General features: G+C 49.9%; 2 protein-coding genes across 6 annotated transcripts in view; one reads left to right on the forward strand and one right to left on the reverse strand.

The window, feature by feature from the left end:
- Nucleotides 1–3,648: 3,648 nt before the first annotated feature.
- SNRNP35 (small nuclear ribonucleoprotein U11/U12 subunit 35) lies at nucleotides 3,649–10,107 on the forward strand. 2 transcript variants are annotated; one of them, XM_032311529.1, is made up of 2 exons: nucleotides 3,649–4,048; nucleotides 8,935–10,107. In XM_032311529.1, exon 2 carries the CDS (start codon nucleotides 8,938–8,940, stop codon nucleotides 9,676–9,678), a length of 741 nt encoding a protein of 246 aa, XP_032167420.1. In that variant the 5' UTR covers nucleotides 3,649–4,048; nucleotides 8,935–8,937; the 3' UTR covers nucleotides 9,679–10,107. The 2 variants fall into 2 exon arrangements, with proteins under 2 accessions (XP_032167420.1, XP_032167421.1); XM_032311530.1 differs by lacking the exon at nucleotides 3,649–4,048 and adding an exon at nucleotides 4,121–4,248.
- A 1,318-nt stretch (nucleotides 10,108–11,425) lies between these two features.
- The window catches only part of RILPL1 (Rab interacting lysosomal protein like 1), a 41,370-nt gene continuing 32,935 nt past the window's right edge, over nucleotides 11,426–19,860 (reverse strand). For 2 of the 4 annotated variants that reach the window (XM_032311527.1, XM_032311524.1), the window contains exons 7-8: nucleotides 15,862–15,885; nucleotides 11,426–13,639 (exon numbers count right to left, since the gene is read on the reverse strand). In XM_032311527.1, coding sequence (XP_032167418.1) covers nucleotides 13,495–13,639; nucleotides 15,862–15,885 — 169 coding nt within the window. In that variant the 3' untranslated portion in view covers nucleotides 11,426–13,494. Of the gene's footprint in view, nucleotides 13,640–15,861; nucleotides 15,886–16,173; nucleotides 16,262–19,860 lie in introns of all 4 variants that reach the window. The other 2 variants (XM_032311526.1, XM_032311525.1) reach the window with 2 other exon arrangements.

The following is a 19,860-nucleotide window of genomic DNA, read 5'->3' on the forward strand; positions in this document are numbered from 1 at the left end:
CCGGGAGTTGAGGATTGAAGGAGTTGCTCCAGTGTCTATAAGAATGTCTTGGAGGCGCCTGGGTGGGTCAGCATCCAACTCATGATTTTCATTTGGGTTGCGATCTTGGGGTGGTAGGACTGGGTGCAGTCTGTCTGTGCTTCCCCCACTGCTCCTACCCCGGCTCACACTCTCTCTCTGAAATAAATTAATCAAATTATATTGTAAAAAAAAGAATAAAATCATCTTCATTCTGAATTGTTATGGGAGTTTCTCCATTGGGGTTTGCTAGGGAGAAAGGGGAAAAAAATCCCCATTTTGTCCTTGGAACATCTCTAATCTGATAGAGGAATTGGTTTTTAGATTTGTGGGTTTTTTTTTTTTTTTGAGAGAGAGAGAGTGCGCACATGTATGCAAGTGTGAATGGGGTTGTGGGGCGGGGGGCATGTGCAGAGGAAGAGGGAGAAAAGAATCCTAAGCTGGCTCCATGTCCAGCATGGAGCCAGACTCGGGTCTTGATCTCAGGACCCTGAGATCATAACCTGTGCCAAATTCAAGAGTCAGATGCTTAACTGACTACAGCACCCAAGAGCCCCATGATTTTTTTTTATCTTTTGGAGCCCTCTTTTATATTTCAAGAATTCCTTTTTGAAAGTTCCATGTTTTTTTTTTTTTTTTTTTAAGATTTTATTTATTTATTTGAGAGAGAGACAGTGAGAGAGAGCATGAGCGAGGAGAAGGTCAGAGGGAGAAGCAGACTCCCCATGGAGCTGGGAGCCCGATGCGGGACTCGATCCCGGGACTCCGGGACCATGACCTGAGCCGAAGGCAGTCGTCCAGCCAACTGAGCCACCCAGGCGTCCCGAAAGTTCCAGGTTTTTTTATTTTTGTTTTTGTTTGCTTTGTTTACAATTCTTTTAAGTAGGCTCCATGCCCAATGTGGGGCTTGAACTCATGACCCTGAGATCAAGAGTGGCTCATCTTACTGAATGAGCCAGCCAGGTACCCCTAAAATGCCCAGGTTTTTGCAAAAGAAACAGGTTTTTATCGTTTTAACATGGATTTGGAGTTTGCCATTTGTAGAGCCATAAGGTTAGCCATTAATTCTTTTGAAAACAATTTTTTTAAGTTGGGGTGCCTAGGTGGCTCAGTGGGTGGAGCCACTGCCTTCGGCTCAGGTCGTGGTTTCGAGGTCCTGGGTTGGAGCCCCGCATCTGCTGAGCAGAGAGCCTGCTTCCCCCTCTCTCTCTGCCTGCCTCTCTGCCTACCTGTGATCTCTCTCTGTCAAATAAATAAAATCTACAAAAAAAAATTTTTTAAGTTAAAAAAAGGTTTTAATTTTTAAAAATTTATTTTGTTATTAGCTGATCATCTTTGCCAATCATGCTAGACCATGAGGAGTTTGGTCTGCTGGTCAGGGTCATGTTGTCTGACCAGAGTTGAGACTGAGTAAAGGAGGTCCTCTAGAAACTCCGATTAAAACAATTTGATCTTGGGGTGCCTGGGTGGCTCAGTGGGTTAAAGCCTCTGCCTTCGGCTCGGGTCATGATCCCAGGGTCCTGGGATAGAGACCCCCGCATCAGGCTCTCTGCTTGGCAGGAAGCCTGCTTCCTCCTCTCTCTCTGCCTGCCTCTCTACCTACTTGTGATCTCTCTCAAATAAATAAAATCTTAAAAAAAAAAAACCCAATTTGATCTTTTATCCAGTCTAAGGGTTCCAGAATTTTGGACAAACACTTTTTCGAATCTATCAAAAAATTGTAAAGCAAGTTCTTCCTTTTATTGTTTCGTTTTGTACTGCCTTCTAATTTATTTGAGGTGCCCACATATGGGACATCATTTTGACTTAGTTTGCAGCTGTATTAGAAGTTTTTTTCTAGGGCCTCATTATGGGGAAGTTCAAAGTCTTGTGAGGAGTTTTCCTACCCAGCTTTATTCATCCATTCTTGGTCCTGTATAGGTCCAACAAGCATGCATACTAGTTGGTAAAGGTCAGAAGGGTCTGGATTAAGGGCCCTGATAGTCCAAATTAGTTGTCAGGTGAACTCTTTCTAATTTTCTTCTGGGTTCGGAAAGTCTTTTGCAAGATTAAGTTCTGTTTAGGACCAGCATATAACAGAAAAAGTAGAAAGCATGCAGTGGGGGACGGAGAACTGGAAATGGAAGATGCGGAATAATTTTTGATTCAGTGTTGCGTTGTTCTAATTGCTTTCATCTTTGACTTTTGAGTTTTTTTTCTTTTACAGCTGCTATCCCTGAGTCGTTTCTTTTGAGGGCTTATAACCACCAACTGAAACAGGCTTCCACTGATTCTGTGAAGTATGAGAGCTTCCCCTTTCCAACTGTGTTCTTAAATATACCCGTTTAGGGACGTCAAAGGTGCCCCAATACGGCCAGTGACGTTTTAAATAATATTTAGTGATCTGAACCCAGTTTGAGGAAGCTCCCCGGGCCATGGGTTTTTGTTTGTTTGTTTTAAGATTTTATTTATCTGTTTAGAGAGCCAGTGAGCTGGAGCAGTGGTGGGCTGAGGGAGCGGGAGAGTAGCACACTCCCCACTGAACTCCCCACTGAACAAGGAGCCTGGGGCAGGGTTCCAGCTCACAACCCTGAGATCATGACCTGAGCAGAAACCAGATCATTAGCCACCCGGGTGCCCAGGGGCCATAGTTTTTATCTGTACAATCAGCAGGCTAATCATCAAAAGCTGTTTCTGAGAGACTGGTACCCATTCTGTATCGGAGGAACCCTCCCCTGAAGGGCTAACAGTTCTGAAACGAGGAACTCTCCCCCCAGAAAGTCTCAAGGTGCCCGACTGGCTCAGTCCCTGGAGCATGAGACGCTTGATCTCAGGGTCCTGAGTTCGAGCCCCACCTTGGGTATATAGAGTATTTAAAAATAAAATCTTGGGGCACCTGGGTGGCTCAGTGGCTTAATCCTCTGCCTTCAGCTCAGGTCATGATCTCAGGGTCCTGGGATCGAGCCCCGCATCAGGCTCTCTGCTCAGCGGGGAGCCTGCTTCCTCCTCTCTCTCTGCCTGCCTCTCTGCCTACTTGTGACCTCTGTCAAATAAATAAAATCTAAATAAAATAAAATAAAATCTTAAAGCGGGGGAAGGGGGGAAGGAAAGAAAGAAAAGTCTTCTGAGCTCTACCGAGGTGGGGAACCCCCCCAGAACCCCCATTATAAGAGCTGCCCTAAGAGAGGCGACACGGGGCTGCGGTGCTCACTTCGGCAGGTCCAGACCTCCGCAGGAGGTAATTAGGTTGTTGCACACTTTTGCCGCCGCTGCTCCACACTGTTAAGGGAAAAACCTCTGGAGCGAGCCCATGAGCGAGGAAAAAGGAGACCACTCTTTAATGCGGTTTGCAAAGGGCGAAGCACCATCCAACTCAGTTGGTGTGCCCGACCTTGGTTTACCCCAGCGAGGGAAAAATTTCAGCTGGTAGGGGTTTGCCCACTTATCAGCTGCCCTCTTTTGCTCAAGGCTGCGAGACGGAGGGAACCTTCCAGGGGTTCAAACCTCGGCATGTTTATCATGATTCCGAGAGGGGCTGCTCTTCGGAGAACCCCACAAAATGGTGGCTGGTGCAAGATGGAGTCAGGGTGGTCAACCCTTCCCTGACCCCTTTTCTTCTTCGGTGGGAACCAGCACACGCATTCTCTGAAGACACCAGGATATAAACCGATTCCCAAAGTGAGTCTTGAGAGACGACAGTCGCGCCGAGGGGACCGATCCCTTCGCTACGGAGGGCGAGTCTGCTCCTCCCAGACGACTAACCGCACATTCGATAGTCTTTCAACTCAATCGTCCAATTAAGCAATTTCTGTCGTCGTGCAAAAAATTAGAAAAACGGAAAGCTTCTTCTCTTCGGCGATGATATACCCTCGAGGCTCAATACACGTGGATTAAGTTTCTTAAAAGTAAAAACAAAACAAAACACTGCTCGTGGCGAATCTGCTTCTTCCAATATAAAGGTCCGTTCGGGCAAGCGCTAGGAATCTCCCGGCGCTTGGAGTCCGTGGAGTCCGCTGGCTTCAGTGCGAAGGGAAGCCGGAGCCTTGCTGAGGTAAGTGGGAGCGGCCTGGCGGCCGGAGGGCCCACTCCGACGGGAAGGACGAGGGAATTCGACCCGGACCTTGCGTCCACTCGTGGAGGGGCCGCCATGTTGAAGCCTGGCAAAGTCGGGGGAAGCCCTTCTGGGGTTGTGTTGCGGAAAGCGGGGGCGATAGCTGGGGTGGAAGAAGAGCCCCTTCTCCCACTCAGAGGGTGAGAGATTGGGGGTTTTGGCGGGGGGCGGGGGCAGCCTCGAGGGCCCCCGGTCCGGACCGAGGTGCGGCGGGGCTGCTAGGAGCACAGGCTTTCCCACCCAGACTTCCGCATTCGCGGCCGCGGCGCCACTGCGCATGCGCGGGAGGGCTCCGCGGGTCCCGCTTCAGTTTCGCGCTTGGATGCAAAGCGCGGGAATATTCTAAACTCGGGGGCTTTAGAAAGGGGAAGCACCCTTTTCCACGCTTTGTTGGACGGTTTCGTAATAACGCATCTGCATCATGCGTTCTAACTATAAAGCACATCCACAGACACTGTCCTACCTAATCTTCACCATAACCTAGTGAAGGGGCACGTAGCTACGTTTTTCAGAGGATTTAAGCTTTGGACGGACTAGGTCTTAGCCCTGGTGTTCTCCCTCACCATTCATCGCTCGCATCTCATTTGAGATTTATGAATGTTTATGAAATGGTGACATTGACCAAAGAAACTGGAAATCTCAACCTAAGGCAGCAGAGGAGGGGATACTCCCAGGAAGATGGATGAGAAACCGTGAAGCTTGCTGCTGTCCTGGCGCTTGGTTTTAGTTTTCTTCCTTTCCTCTCCTCTCCTCCCCTCCCTTCCTTTCCTTTTCATGCCACTTAGGTGTTTTTTTTTTTTTTAAGATTTTATTTATTTGAGAGAGACAGAGAAAACTAGCAGGGGGCTAAGGGGCAGACGGAGCGGGAGAAGCAGATGCAGACTCCTCACTGAGCAGGGACCCCCGTGTGGGGCTCCTTCCCCGGTCCCTGAGAGGGTGACCTAAGCCGAAGGCAGACACTTAATGGGCTTAGCTACCCAGGCACCCTGGCATTTAGTAATGATAGAAGTAGACCCATGAAGGAGAAAGAAAATTCAGACTCTCCCTTTGTAATGCTCTTCAGATTTTAACTTGAAGAACGATGTGGGATACAAAGGCAGAAGAAAAATGATTAAATGTCCTTCCTACCTACAACCCTCTGACAAGTGCTGGAAACAGGCAGAGTGACATTCCTCTAGGGACCCAGCTGCCTTGATGCTGATACTTTGCTAAGGGCAAAAGGCAGTCTTAGCCCAAACCCCAGGATCCTGTGAGTCTATCTGAACATATAAAAATTCCTTTGGAAACTCCCTTTATCTCTGTCCCCTCAAGATCCGTGTTGGCAATCATTCCCCAAGCATATGACCCACCGATATACATCAGGGGTCTCATGACTAAGGTTTTTTGTTTTTTTTTAAAGATTTTATTTATTTATTTGACAGAGAGAAATTACAAGTACACTGAGAGGCAGGCAGAGAGAGAGAGAGAGAGAGAAGGAAGCAGGCTCCCTGCTGAGCAGAGAGCCCAATGCGGGACTCGATCCCAGGACCCTGAGATCATGACCTGAGCCGAAGGCAGCGGCTTAACCCACTGAGCCACCCAGGCGCCCCATCATGACTAAGGTTTTATTGGACAGTAATACATGACCTTTTCCCCAAAATAGCCAGCCCCCTGAAAGTCCTGGAAACCTTGTTTCCAAAATTCCTAGAGACTTCCACGATCCGTAACCCCCTCCCAACTTGAAAGTTGGGAGGGTGCAGCTCTTTCTGCCCTCAGGTCCTGTCCCCATGCTTTAATGAAACCACGTTTTTGCACTGAAATGTCTCAAGAATTCTTTCTTGACTGTAGGCTTTGAACCCTAATGTCTTTCATACATTAAAGAATTTTTAAGGCTTTGAACAGGAGTTCAGTGGAGAATAATATCAGTTTTATTTGATGGATCTTTTATGACCTTTCTTCTTGGTTGGGGAAGGGATTCTTCCTCAGCCTCAAAAACACAGAATCCTCTTGGTTTTCGTTGTTGTTTTTGCTCTCCCCACCTTCACAGTTTTCTGTTTTATGACAGCCATCTAAGGAAATACTAAGAGCTCAAGTCCAGCTCTGGAGTGGTCAAAGCCCTTAAATGTAACTCCCTGGCAAAGCTACTTCTTGGCCTTGTGATTTGGGACAAAAGAAAGTTTTTTGTGTGTCTCTGTCTCACCTGAAATGGCACTAATAGTAGAACCTATGTCCTGACAGTGTTGCAAGGGGAGGGGAATTAAGTGCTTAGCATGGTGCCCGGCACCTCCTAAGTCTTCGATACAAGTTAACTCTAATAAGTATGGTCCCTGCGTATGTGTCTGCAACCCTGTGATGGAGGATAGGGAGTGTGGTCTAGAACGGTAGGGCCAGTAGAATGGAATTGTTAAGAGACTAGAGCAGGGAGAGAGTCAAACAACATAGTGCTCTCTCTTACTTTCTTCTTTTTTTCATATGGAGAAGTTCCAGCCACAAGAGAGGACACAGTGAGTTAGAGGCAGCCCCCAGAGGGACTGAAACCCTCTCAGCTCGCCACTCCAGCTGTTTTTTTTATCCTTTTACGGATAAGGATACCAGAGCTGCCTTCTCCAAAGTTGCTGGTTAACGGTGACAGGCATATATACCCTCCTTTTATACTGTGGTGGCAGACGGTATAAGGTGGTTTTGCCTCTCAGTTCGTAGTCTTCATCAGGAAGTGTCCTAGAAGGGAGATAAAGCAAAGCATACCCTAGACTAAAGAATATTTGCTGTGTGTTCCGGGAAAATGTGCTTGGTATTACAGAAGAGGTGCCCTGAGCTATGGGACAGATGAATTTGCTTCCTGCCGAAGCAGCTTGGAAGGATCAATAGAGTTTCCGTAAGTGGAGATGTGGAAAGGAAGACACTGTTCCCAGGAGAGGAAATTGCACGGAGGAGGACCCGGAGCTGGGGGATAGGGCGCATTTAAGGAATGAGGAGCAATCCTGAGTAAAGAAGATCTTGTAGTGGCTGTGGTGAAACGATAAGTGACAGTCAGAGGTCTTGAGTGCAGTGCCATTGATTTTGGATTTTATTCTGTGTTTGGTCTTTTTACTGGGAAAATAATCCCATAGGGCACCCTCCCTCCATGACCCATCAAATGAAGAAAAAGAAAAGTAAAAAGATCCTTGAGGAAAATACAAGTAAGAGGGGAAAAATTATAGATATTTTAATAAATATCATGGAAAGATATTATGAATGAGATTATTCATAAATTCGACAGAGCCCTCATTTGTTTGTTTATAAAAGCCAGCTCTGCAGCCAACGTGGGGCTGGAATTCATGACCCCTAGATCGGGGGTCACATGCTCTGCTCATTGAGCTGGCTAAGCACCTGGAGTCCTGGTTTTAAGGTAACGAATCTCAGTTATGGCTCTAAAGTTTTATAGAGGCGGTCACGTGAGCAGTAGCAGTGTCTGAAATGTTGACAAGCTGTATTATTCCAGCAAATTCCCCAGAATGTGTATCAGTTACCGTGTCAACAGCCTCTCCTCTCAACTTCAACTTTCCCATCCTCTTAAAAAAAAAAAAAAAAAAATTCTGGGGCACCTGGGTGGCTCAGTGGGTTAAAGCCTCTGCCTTCGGCTCAGGTCACGATCTCAGAGTCCTGGGATCAAGCCCCGCATCGGGCTCCCTGCTCAGTGGGGAGCCTGGTTCCCCCCTCCCCGCCCCGTCTACCTCTCTGCCTACTTGTGATCTGTCAAATAAATAAATAAAATCTTAAAAAAAAAATTCCTGTATCAGAATGAATCACAGTTGCAGTATGTTTGCAGGGCTAAAGTTACCTTTGCAGTCAGTTCCCAGGCCTTCAGGCATGAACAGATTATCAGCCAGGGGATTGGGAAGAAAGCCCATGTTGCTTTTGAACCGGAGTTGGTTGCTGCCGGGTTGCTGTAATTTCAGCTATGCTACCTGTTGCAAAATACCACATCCAAAGCACCATTTTCCTTTGTAGTTTTGTGTTTTACCAACAGTCCTTCCCTTTCTTATCTTTTAAGGACGCATACCAGAACATTCATAGAAGAGCATGTAGGATCTAGAATTTCTTTCAGAGTCATCTAGGAGTGGGGATGCAAGTGAGGCACAGATGAAGTAAGACTGGCCACGTGTTGGTCAGAGTCAGGTGACGAGTTTGTGGAGGGCTATGCCATTCTCTACGTGGGTACATGTTTGAAATACTTGACAGTAAAGGGCTTTTAAAAACACCACTTTTGGGGGCGCCTGGGTGGCTCAGTGGGTTAAGCCTCTGCCTTCGGCTCAGGTCATGATCTCAGGGTCCTGGGATTAAGCCCCCCATCGGGCTCTCTGCTCAGTGGGGAGCTTGCTTCTCCCTCTCTCTCTGCCTGTTTCTCTGCCTACTTGTGATCCCTCTCTCTGTGTCAAATGAAACCTTTAAAAAAATAAAAACACCATTTTTCATAGCCGTTCCCAGGCTGGTTTTCCTATGACCATTTTAGTCTGAAAGGTGAGCCTGGATTTTGATTTGCGTTGCCACGTTGTCACGTAGTTGGTGAGTGTCCTGATGTGACTAAATTGGATGGTACACGGATGTTTCAAACTCAAGCACGTTGCCCCTTGCTTCTTCCCGGGATGGAGTGTAGAGCAGCGGTGACCACGTCTTGGAGCCCCACTGTCTGGCTTTGATACTGTTCCATCCGCTCTGTGACTGGGAGGCCTCTGGCTCTGGGCCCCGCTTCCTTCCCTACTGAAGGAGGGAGTAACAGTATCTACTTCATGGGGTTGTTTGTTATAAGGATGAAATGAGTAGGTCATAGTAGGTGCTCCATAAAGGCTTGCTGTGATCCCTCCTAGAACATGAACGATTGGATGCCCATTGCCAAGGAGTATGACCCGCTTAAAGCAGGCAGCATCGACGGCACCGATGAAGACCCACACGATCGCGCCGTCTGGAGGGCAATGTTGGCTCGATACACCCCCAACAAAGGCGTCACAGGAGACCCCCTCCTCACCCTGTTTGTGGCCAGACTAAACTTGCAGACCAAGGAGGAGAAGTTGAAGGAAGTGTTTTCCCGCTATGGGGACATCCGGCGGCTTAGGCTGGTGAGGGACTTGGTCACGGGCTTTTCCAAGGGCTATGCCTTCATCGAATACAAGGAGGAGCGTTCTCTGATCAAAGCCTACCGGGATGCGGACGGCCTGGTTATTGACCAGCATGAGATATTTGTGGACTACGAGCTGGAAAGGACCCTCAAAGGCTGGATCCCTCGGCGACTTGGAGGGGGTCTCGGGGGGAAGAAGGAATCCGGGCAGCTAAGGTTTGGGGGGCGCGATCGGCCTTTCCGAAAACCCATTAATTTGCCGATTGTTAAGAATGACCAATACAGAGAGGGGAAAAGGGAAAAGCGGGAGGGATCTCGGTCTCGAGAGAGACACTGGGACTCTCGGACAAGGGACCGAGACCACGACCGTGGCCGGGAGAGGAGATGGCAGGACAGAGAGCCAGCCAGGGTGTGGCCAGAAAGTGACTGGGACAGAGAGAGGGACTTCAGAGATGACAGAGCCAAGGGGAGGGAGAAGAGGGACCGAAGTAAATAGAGGCCCAGCGCCTCCACCAGCACCCAGACGAAGACACCGCATAGACAGAAGCCCAGCGAGATCTGTGTTGCTGTTATACAGTGTGTATGTCCGGGGCTTGAATAAAACTTGCTGATGGTGATGGGAGTCTGGAGTAAGTTTTCTTTCCAGCCTGGAGCTGCGGTTTAAGCTGGACATGCTGATACGATGAAATTTCATCTTGTTGTGCCAGGGACCCATTATTCAATAAACCTGAGAAACAGTTTTGTCCTCACCAGCACTATACAGAAGGGCATGTGGCAGTGGAGAATTCTCTCTTAATCTGGCAGTAGAGGATTTGTTTTTGTGACTTTTTCTCCTTTCTGTTGAAATGGACCGTTTTGGGGGCTTGGCAAAAAGATGACCAAAAATCATTTGCATTGCTTTCAGACTCGTGGGAACCCAAATCTGGTCAGAGTACGTTCTGTCTTTTCTATCTTTATGTCCATAGTGTAAAGGCTTGCCAAGCTGAAGTAAAGAAGGGACAGAAAAGTGAATTCAGGGAGAGTGTCCAGAACTGCGTAGCAAAGCCAGTGTGTGAGCAGTGGCCTAGGTCAGCAGTCAGCTACTCTTCAACAAATGTAATTCCATTCTGGAGGTAAATGCTGACTGCCTTTTTCTCCTCCCTCTTTTGGGCAGGGAGGCTGGCATTTAAAATGAAAAACCCAAGTTGCAAGCCTCTGGGGCTCTGGTTTGTGAAGCTCCAAAGAGACGGTGATGGTTAAGCATCTGCCTTTGGCTCGGGTCAGGATCCCAGGGTCTTGGGATCAAGCTGGCATAGGGCTGGCTCAGCAGGGACCCTGCTTCTGCCTCTCCCCCTGCTCATGCTCTCTCTCTCTGTATCTCTCTGTCTCAAATGGATAGAATCTTTAAAAAAAAAAAAAGAAAAGTGAGCATGAAACAAGTGAAGAGAAATCAATGAAAGGCTGCTATCCGGTTCTGATTGATTTGTCTTCTCCCTTTTGGACATCCAACCTCCCGTTTGTTTGGGGGCTGGATATATTGGCCTCAGTTTCTGAGGGCTTTGAAAACTACCTTGCTCTTCACAGGACTTTCACAAAAGTGACACTTAGCATTTTTGTTTTACCAATGGCTGTATCTTTGAAAGCTCAGGTTCTTAAAAATTCAAGATGCTTCATGCAAAGTAAAGGACTTTGTATCAAGACAACACATTCATGACTAGGTTTTTGCATTCCGAGTATGACTCTCGTTACGAGAACCTGCTCTATCTTAAAAGTGTTGTTGGGGGGCACCTGGGTGGCTCAGTGGGTTGAGCCTCTGCCTTCTGCTTAGGTCATGCTCTCAGGGTCCTGGGATCGAGCCCCGCATTGGGCTCTCTGCTCAGCGGGGAGCCTGCTTCCCTCTCTCTCTCTGCCTGCCTCTCTTGCCTACTTGTGATCTCTCTCTCTGTGTCAGATAAATAAAGTCTAAAAAAAAAAAAAAAAAACCACAAAAAACTGTCAGCCGTTTGAACGGTTTTCAAAAAATAGACTCTTTCCTTTGTAAATTTCCAGTGCAGAATTTTACCATCTCCCACATCTCAAAAAACAGCTGTGCAGGAACACCCCTCTGATTTCACTCAGGTTTCACAAAGCACTCCCTATTACGGCACCTGAAGTATTTTATGGGCTAGAGTTGGCAGGTCCTTCAGCTAAAAGAGCAGTCCACATCAAGAAAGCTCGTGTGGTGAGACAGCATCAGAAGAAAGAAATCCATTCACGGAGTTTATGCCGTCCGTGCCACAGTTATCAACCCTGGGTACCAGAACATGGATGGATTAAACAAATACGCACACTCAGACCCCATCCTTGACGTGCAGGCTTCATCTTGTATGGGTCCTGATAACTAAACAAAACAAAAAAACTGGTAGAGGCCCCACAGCAAGGACCTTAGCAGTAGCCCTGTGACAAAGGCATATACCCTATCACCTGGCAAGTAATTCTTCTAGTTTATTCTACAGACTGACGTACATGTACGAAAGTGTGCGGTGCTGTTTTAGGCAGTAAAAGATCGGAAGGAAGCTCCCTGTCCATCGCTGGGGGCCTGGGCAAACGTGAACAAATTACGCATCCACATGGTAGTCCTTCCATCTTGCACGATTACATCTGATGCTAGAAGATTCTCTGTTGTGGGATGCTGTCCTGAGCATCGTAGGGCGTTGAGCAGAATCCCTGGAGCCTACACCCTGAATGACAGTAGCAGTCGTGACAACCAAAACACCAAAATCAACTCCAGACATTGTCAAATGTCCCTGGGGGACACTGAGACCCACGTCTTAGTACCGATGTGGAGTCATCTCCAGGGTATTCTAAGAAAAGAAAGGTACGGAATAGCACATATATATAGTTTGCTGCCATTTATGTTTAAAAAAAAAAAAAGAAAAAAATATATTTTGTTACATAACCGCATGTATATTTATAAGCTCTTTCAAGAAAGACACTCAAGAAACTGGCAACACTGGCTACTCCTGGGGAAAGGGCAACTAAAGGTGGCCTGGGGGAGGGGGTTCTTCATCGCCTGCTTTTATACTCAGAATCAACTGATAAATCTCGTGGCCAATCAGGTTTGAGAACCACCGTGCAAAAGCAGTTATTTTCAGCAGTCTGGAAAGTTCCCATCGACTCTGTAAACCACCCTGATGGTTTCTTAGCAATGTGTAGATTGCGGACCGTCCGATGTACTTGTGTTCTGTTAGCAAATGCTACCTCTCTCAGTCTGTCAGCACCCAGCCTGTGCCCTGGGTCCTCTGTGAGTAGGAGAAAGACCGTGCTATTTGGGCAAAACCCCAGCTCACCAGCTGCAGGCTTCTAGCTCTCTGTCTGCCACCCCAGCCCCATGAGTCAGCCCGACATGTGGTCCCCAAGCAATCACTTCACCCACCGCCCTCGCACTGGCGAGCCTCCCCCCTTCCCCCCAAGTCCTGTATCCCCTAGGCTCCTCCACCCCATTCCAAATCCGCTCCGGCACACTTGTCTTCTTTATAGGAGACCAAGTGTTTGATACACGGGAGGCTAAAAGGAAGAAAGAAGCCAAGGGGAAAAAAATACAAATGAGAAAGGTTGCAACGTCTCATCCTTAGCAACTTTGGTTAGTACTGCATAACTCAAGCTGATTCCAAGGCACTTGCTCCATGCTCTAGGCTGTGTCAGTAACAAGGTGAGAAAAGAGAACCCCTGGCTCTCTTGCAAGTCATCTCCAGCTTCTGGGCGGGGCTGTCATCTCTATTTTCTGTTGCTTCCCATCTAAGTGGGGCCAGCTCGCCTGGTGACTTCAGAGGCCCCGCTTATCTGACAGACGCATCCAACCTATTATGCTACCACCATGACAACTTCCTGAATGATCTAATGAGAATCTACCACTTCCCTGCCTCCCACTCGATCGAGCACGACAGATGTGTTAATAAAACCTCTACACACAGAATTTCATACAAAGCAAGTCAAACAGCAGTTACAGTGCATGTGATGTATTTGGCTTAAAGAAGCTTGTGTTACTGAAGTTAATGCAAAAGTCTGGCCTCTGCTCATGGTATTATTAAATATATATCCTAAGGGATCAGTCATCTATTATAAACGGTGAGAGCCCTGGGTATAAATAAACATGTCTTTCGAGTTTGGCGTCAGTTTTTCAGTGTGCTTCCTCAAAGCAGACAGTCTGTTTGAGGGATCAGTTCTGAGGGTGCTTCTGAACCCAGAGGTGTGCAAGGTCGAGACACCCGGGGGTTGTCGGGTTCCGCTGCGGGCGCTGGCGGGGGACAGTTCCGGTCCGAGGGCGTTGGGGCAGGGGAGGCGGCCGCCGCGGTCACAGGTGCTGCAGGGCTTCCTGTCCTTGCTCCGTGTAACCGTCATCGCGGTGGGAGTTGGCCCACTGGCCAAAGGACTCCTGGATGTGCACGTTCCTCTGCGCGTTGGCCAGACGCTTCTTGTCGCGGGAGAAGAAGCTAAACCTTTTCGGAAGAGAAAGAAAGAAATGAGAGCCGGGCCTGGGCTGTGCCCTGTGGAGAGTCTTTGCCGTGCCAGGACACAGAGCAGCAAATGTGGAAGGCAGCAAATCAACTCAAGGTGGGAAAGGGAAAGTGGGGAGCGCGGGTCAAAGGTACTCGAGAAAGCAGCAGGGTGATTCTGCCTGTCACTGTCCCCGAACCTGGGAGGTGACACAGTGTGAATGCGGCATGCGCCTAGGTGACGTGTGATGTGGCTCCTCTCTTACTTAAACACTGCTGACGGTCTCTTCCCATTCCCGGTGGAAATAAACAACGACCAGAAACAGACATCTGGGGTTTCTTTACCCTAATGATGCGGAGAAGGCAGTAACTGAAAGCCACAGAGTTTAGGAGGATCCTGACATAAAGAGACAAATGTTTTTAAGTTGTTCTGTAACATGACTCAGGAAAGTACATAGGCAGCACACCGAAGCCCAGCTTTTGTGGATATTACTGCTAGAGAGGAGTCGGACGTAGGTATTTTAGAAAAATGAGACAATTGAGAAGTAAGTGAGAGTAGACACGGTTCTGTCATTGGATCAAACTGTGACCATTGTATGTGAATGAAACCGGGGAAAACACCAAATGACAGTGTCAAAAACTGACTTAAGGGCGAAAGCCTTTAGAAGTTAGCACCATAACTTGCTACATGGCGGCAGCTGATGTAGACAACAGCTCCGATTCCTGGGGCACCCGAGTGGCTCAGGTCATGATCTCAGAATCGTGAGATCAAGCCCTGTGTTGGGCTCTGCTGGGCATAGAGCCTGCTTAAGATTCTGTCTCTCCCTCTCCTTCTGCCCGCCCGCCCCCACGCTCTCTAAAAAAACCAAAAAACAACAAAAAAAACTGAAACAAAACCAGCTATGACAACTGATTGTTGATCAAAGTGAACCATCTGATGCCTCAAAGATGAAGGAAGAAATCGCAGGCATAAAGCTTATACAATGACCCATTAAAAAACTTTTTTTCTTTCTAAATTTTCCTTTAGGCTCCACACCCAATGTGGGGCTTGAACTCACAACCCTGAGATTCAGAGTCACATGCTCAGGGCACTTGTGGGGCTCAGTCAGTTAACTGTCTGATTCTTGATTCGGTTTAGGTCATGATCTCACGATCTGAGATTCTCTCTCCCTCTGCCCGCCCCCTCCCCACCGCCTTGCTCGCACTCCCTCTTAAAAAAAAAAGGTCACACACTGTATGGACTGAGCCAGGCAGGATCCCTAAACTGGCCCGCTTATTTTTTGAGAGACAGAGAGAATCTTAAGCAGACCCCATGCCCAGCGTGGAACCCAATGTGGGGGTGCTCAGTCCATAACCCTGAGATCACGACCTGAGCGGAGATCCAGAGTCGGGACATTCAGCCAACAGAGCTACAGGCGCCCCAACACTGGCCCATTTCAAACAAGGCCGGCTTTGGCTCCACCTCCACGAAGACCACCAGGACCAAACCTGAGGCAGCCCGTCTTGAATTTGGGCTACTTTTGAATTTTGGTGTCTGACCTTGGTAGGAGAGATAATAGCTACGTTGTGTTTCCCGGGGGCAGGAACGAACGGGGATGCAGGGCTGAGAAACTAAAGCTTCCCATCAACTCTTTTTAGTTCTCTCTGCTCACCTAGTAGCCTTTTTTTTTTTTTTTTTTCTTTTAAGTGTTGTGGCCCATCCAGTTCAGTTTTGGGTGAAAATTTTACTCTTCTACGGTTACTGGACCCTACGATCACCTCCTACCAGGAATAAAGTGGTCTTTCTTCGAAAGCTGGGGCCAGCCGAGGACATCTGGAGAAATCCCCCCTCCCGGCTTAAGTGTCTTTTCTCTATAGCAGACATGTACACTGAAGAGCCAAGGCACAACGGTCCTCTCCCGGGTTACTTGCGAGCTCCTCCCATGGTGTCACTGGGGCAGTCAGCGAGCCCAGAACACAGCGGCAGCACATCACTGTTACTTTTCTCCTCTACCTGAGTCAAGCGAGAAAGCCACATGCCACTCCCTGTCCAAGGGGGACACAGAGAGAAACAAAGCATGGGTCCCCTCCTCTGCCCTTCCTCTTGTAAGGACGGCCACATGGCTTTCTGACGGTGGCTTGGCAAACAAAAGCGGTTTAGAAAGCTAGGGCGTGAAGGTCGGAAACAGCGTTAGTGTCACTCGGGGGGGGGGGGGCGGGGGTCACAGTGGGTGTTGACTACTGACCCGTCACTTAAAGGACCTTCTTTACTGCATCATGGACAAGGTGGTTTTTAGAATGGAAACAGAAAGAAAAAAAAAAAAAAAAAGACAGAATTATCGGTGACAGGGCCGAGAACGCCACGGCTTTGCTCGTGCAGGTCAAGAGCCTCATGAGGGCACGTCTGAAATCACACTCGACACCCACTTCAGATGGGAACACGCAGGTGACGGCCATGCAGCTAAAGTGGCCAAGGAAGGCGGGCCAGCCTCAGCAGAGCCGCAGCACACATTGCAAAGGCACAGCTCCAAACCAACCCACAAAAATCCAGTGCCTACAAGGGAAACAAGTCTTCGGATGGGCTGCAGGGTGGGGTCGTCTAAGATCAGTCCAGCTGCTACCATGGGCATTACGGCTGTAAAGATCCTGGTTAGAAGTACAGATAGACACAGAGAAGATAAAAACAGGGAGGCATGAAAAGTAAACACACTGCACACGCAGACCGGCCGAAGGGTTTGCTTACGGGAGATGTCACGGGTGGAACTGTGTCCCCCTCCCCAAAACTCACGGTGCAGGTCCTAACCCCCAGTAGCTCAGAAAGCTACTCTTTGGAGATAGGATCCTTGTAGAGGTGGCCCGTTAAGACAGTTATACTGGAGAAAAGTGGAGCTTTTTAAAAGGGGGAAATCTGGACAGAGACGCGCCCCCAGGAGGACCACAAGGTGAAGGTGAAAGCCGGGGCCCAGGCGATGCTTCTGCGTGCCGGCAAAGGCCGAAGAGGGCCAGCAAGGCCCCGAAACTGGGAGAGGCATGAGCCCTTCTCCCTCAGAGGCCTCACAAGGAACTGCCCCTGGCGACAGCTGCGTCTGGGGCTCCTCACCTCCAGAGGCACGAGACAAAGTGTTTTGGCTTGAAGCCCTGACTGCAGCGGCCCCAAGGGAAGACACGGTGGCCCTTGGGGCTGAGAGGCAGGCCTGGGGTCTGGAAGAAGGGGTCAAACCCACTGTGGGTTAGCGGCGACACCTGCGGGTGTCTTCCATTCCAGCACGTCTCCCCCGACAGCCACACGCTGCAGGCTGCGGGTCCCCGAAGAAGGCAGCCAGGGGGTGTGCAGGAGAGAAGATGAGGTGGCCCGGTTGGGCTGGGCAGGAGAACGGAGGCAGAGAGCCTGCAGAAGCCACGCCCCTGCGGAAGTCAGAGCTGACGGTGACTATGAAGATGCTCCAGTCAAGCCACCAGAGCTGATTTTGAACAACTTTGATTTTTTTTTTTTTTTTTAGATGCTGGCTGGGAAGAGAGAGGCATGACTGTCTCAGATGAGGCTGGGGATTTCTGTGTTTGGATTTACCACTGACACACTTCACAGAGTAGCTGGGAGTTGGCATCTTGGCAGAACCCACACGGGTATCTTCTCATGGTGACGGAAGAGGGGATACCTTTTGTCGAACAAGTGGGCCCAATCCCCCAAGGCCAGGCTGTCAGGGGCTCCAAGCCACCCGGTTCTGCACCGACCTCTGCCAGGACCCCTTTTAGCCTAGCAGCAGCCCTGGAAGACACAGTCATCGTGCAGGATGGCCCCAGACCCAGGGTGACAGGTTTGTCTGCCTTCATCTGGGGTCTCATCAGGGCTCAGGCCGGTGCCCAGGGCCTTGGGACACCTGGAGGGTTCTGGCCGAGTGACCGTATGTGTTGCTGGACGCACGGCCGCTTCCTTCCCTATGCGAGGTGCCTCCCCGCAGCTACCCCGTCCCCTAGAGGGGCAGCCCCTTCCGCGAAAAAAAGTCTGACTTGTTTCGGTTGAACATTTATGTCCTGGATATGGTGTAGCTGGTTTTACCTACTCCCTCCCCACTGACGATTTCTAGAAAACTCAATCCAAATGAAGTTGCGGCAGTGGCATTTCAGGCGGTGCAATGCACGGCTGTGAGGGAGCTATTTCTGGGCTGAAGCGAGGAGGGCGGTGGGTAGGACAGGGACAGAATGCACCGCCGCCACGACTGTCTGAGGCTTCGGGGCCGCCTACTCTGACGGCCACCCTTGCTGGCATGTGTGACCAGCTGTTCTGCTCCATAGCTTCCGTGGCTGTCGCTGTGTCCCCGCTGCCTGCCTCCTGCCTCCCGGCTCTGCAGAAAGCTGTTGCGCACGCGCGTGTGTCTGCAGGACTGTGGCCGAGAGACGCAGGCCACACAAAGGGGGCGCTGGTGCCTGGTGGCCACTGGGGACAACACTGGAGTCATTCCACGCTCCCTCGTGACCTTCCCAGGCGGTGCCAACCTGGACTCTCCGGCCCGCAGCTGCTGGGTCACAAGCTATTCTTGGACCGTCTTCTGGGTTCAGTTTTGAGTGGCGGCAGGAGTGTCTGTTTCCCTTCACCAGCTCAGCCCAGAAACGTAGAGGCTGACGTCCTTGGCTCGTGGTGCACTTGCGAGATAAGGGAACTGGGCAGTCCGCCCGCAGCTGGTGACTTGGCCTGGGGTGAGGAAATGGGGGCGGGGCGGGAGGCGGAAGGCATGGGTTCCAATCCCGACCTTTGACCCTTCTCAACGGTCTGATCTAAAGGAACCGCAGTGGGCTTCTCCGGGCCCATGATGCATCTGAGAAATGGAGTTAATCGTCCTAGCTCTGAGCTTCTGACGGGGTGGAAGATACTTTAGTTCAGGTGGTGTGAGCTGATGAAGCCCCTTCAAACCTCCATGGTAGTTATGTTCACTTGTTGGTGGACGGGGGAAACCGGTCAAGGGCAGGAAAGCAGCCATGACCTCTACTAGAGAGGCCATGTGATTAACATTCCACAAAAGCAAGGCTGAAGGGACAAGTAGACCCCAAGGGGTGCCAGAGGTGTGAGGGACAGAAGGGGAGGAAGGCATGGAACCATCTGGAGGACCGCCATGCCCTACCCCCAGCCCCCAGGGAAGATTCGTCCCTGCCCCTGGCTCTGGGCTCCTGGGCCGCACTGATGTGGCTCCCAGTCAGCAGCCGAGGTGGACAAAGGCAACCACTGTCCTGCCTGGGCTGGTCAAAAGCCTTTTGTGCCAGCCTGATCTTCTAGTCATCCTCTAGAAGCTGGGGTGGCCACGGGACTGGCCACCTGCACCCTCTGGACGGGGGGATCCTGCTCTCTCTCCCTCTTTGTCTGTTTCTCTTTCCCTGACTCTCCAATGCCAGCTGCTTCTCCTGCCAGGCTCAGAGCCCTAGGTCTTGCTGAGCAGACAGAGGCCACACTAAAGGAGAGAAGGGCCGAGCATCCTTTGTGGGACAATCCAGAAAGGAGGATTTGACACCACAGCCTCTTCAGGTGTGGGTAGAAGAACCAGTGGGAAGGAGATTGCTGGCTAATTCGGATCACTTTCCTCTGGCTTTTTCCCAGTTTGGGATTTGCAAAAGCCAACTCTTAATTGCCTTTCTGCAGGGAAAGGGGGCTGGAGCAGAAAACCACAAAATCAGGACAGCCCAGCTTTGGAAGGCAGGCTTAGAAACGCATATGTCTTAGAAGTCCAGTCCTGGCAGTGGTGTGTGCAGCACACGTGAAGACACTAAAAAGACCAAAGAAAGTAGAAGCCTGAGGTGATGTCTGCTATGCTGCCACCCTCAGGGACAGCATCCACGAACACAGCCCACCTATAGGAAAACCGAGCCAGACGTGGAGGGAACAAGGAAGAGGTCTGATGACAAGGCCTGGATCCAGCTGAGCCTGAAAGCCATTCTGACCTGGGAATTCTGGGTTCCTTAGCCAACAGTTTTTCTTGAGTTACTCTGAGTTGAATTTCAACTGCCAATTTTAGATTATTAACAGTATGTGGCCAAACGGTGTTGGGATTCAGAGGAAGCCCTTCTGGTTCCAAGCTTCACTCCTAGTCAGTGCCGACCCCTAACCAGAACTGGGAACTCCACACAGGGATCGAAGACCAAGCAAACAAGCCACGTAGCTGCCAAGAGAGGCTGGGGAAGGAGCCACGCGTTCCTGGGCGCACTCTAGAGGGCAGCTGCCCCCTCCCAAGAGGAGAGGCTCAGACAGTCACAAGGCT

This window comes from Mustela erminea, chromosome 13 (assembly GCF_009829155.1).
Source record: "Mustela erminea isolate mMusErm1 chromosome 13, mMusErm1.Pri, whole genome shotgun sequence".
Classification (NCBI taxonomy): domain Eukaryota; kingdom Metazoa; phylum Chordata; class Mammalia; order Carnivora; family Mustelidae; genus Mustela; species Mustela erminea.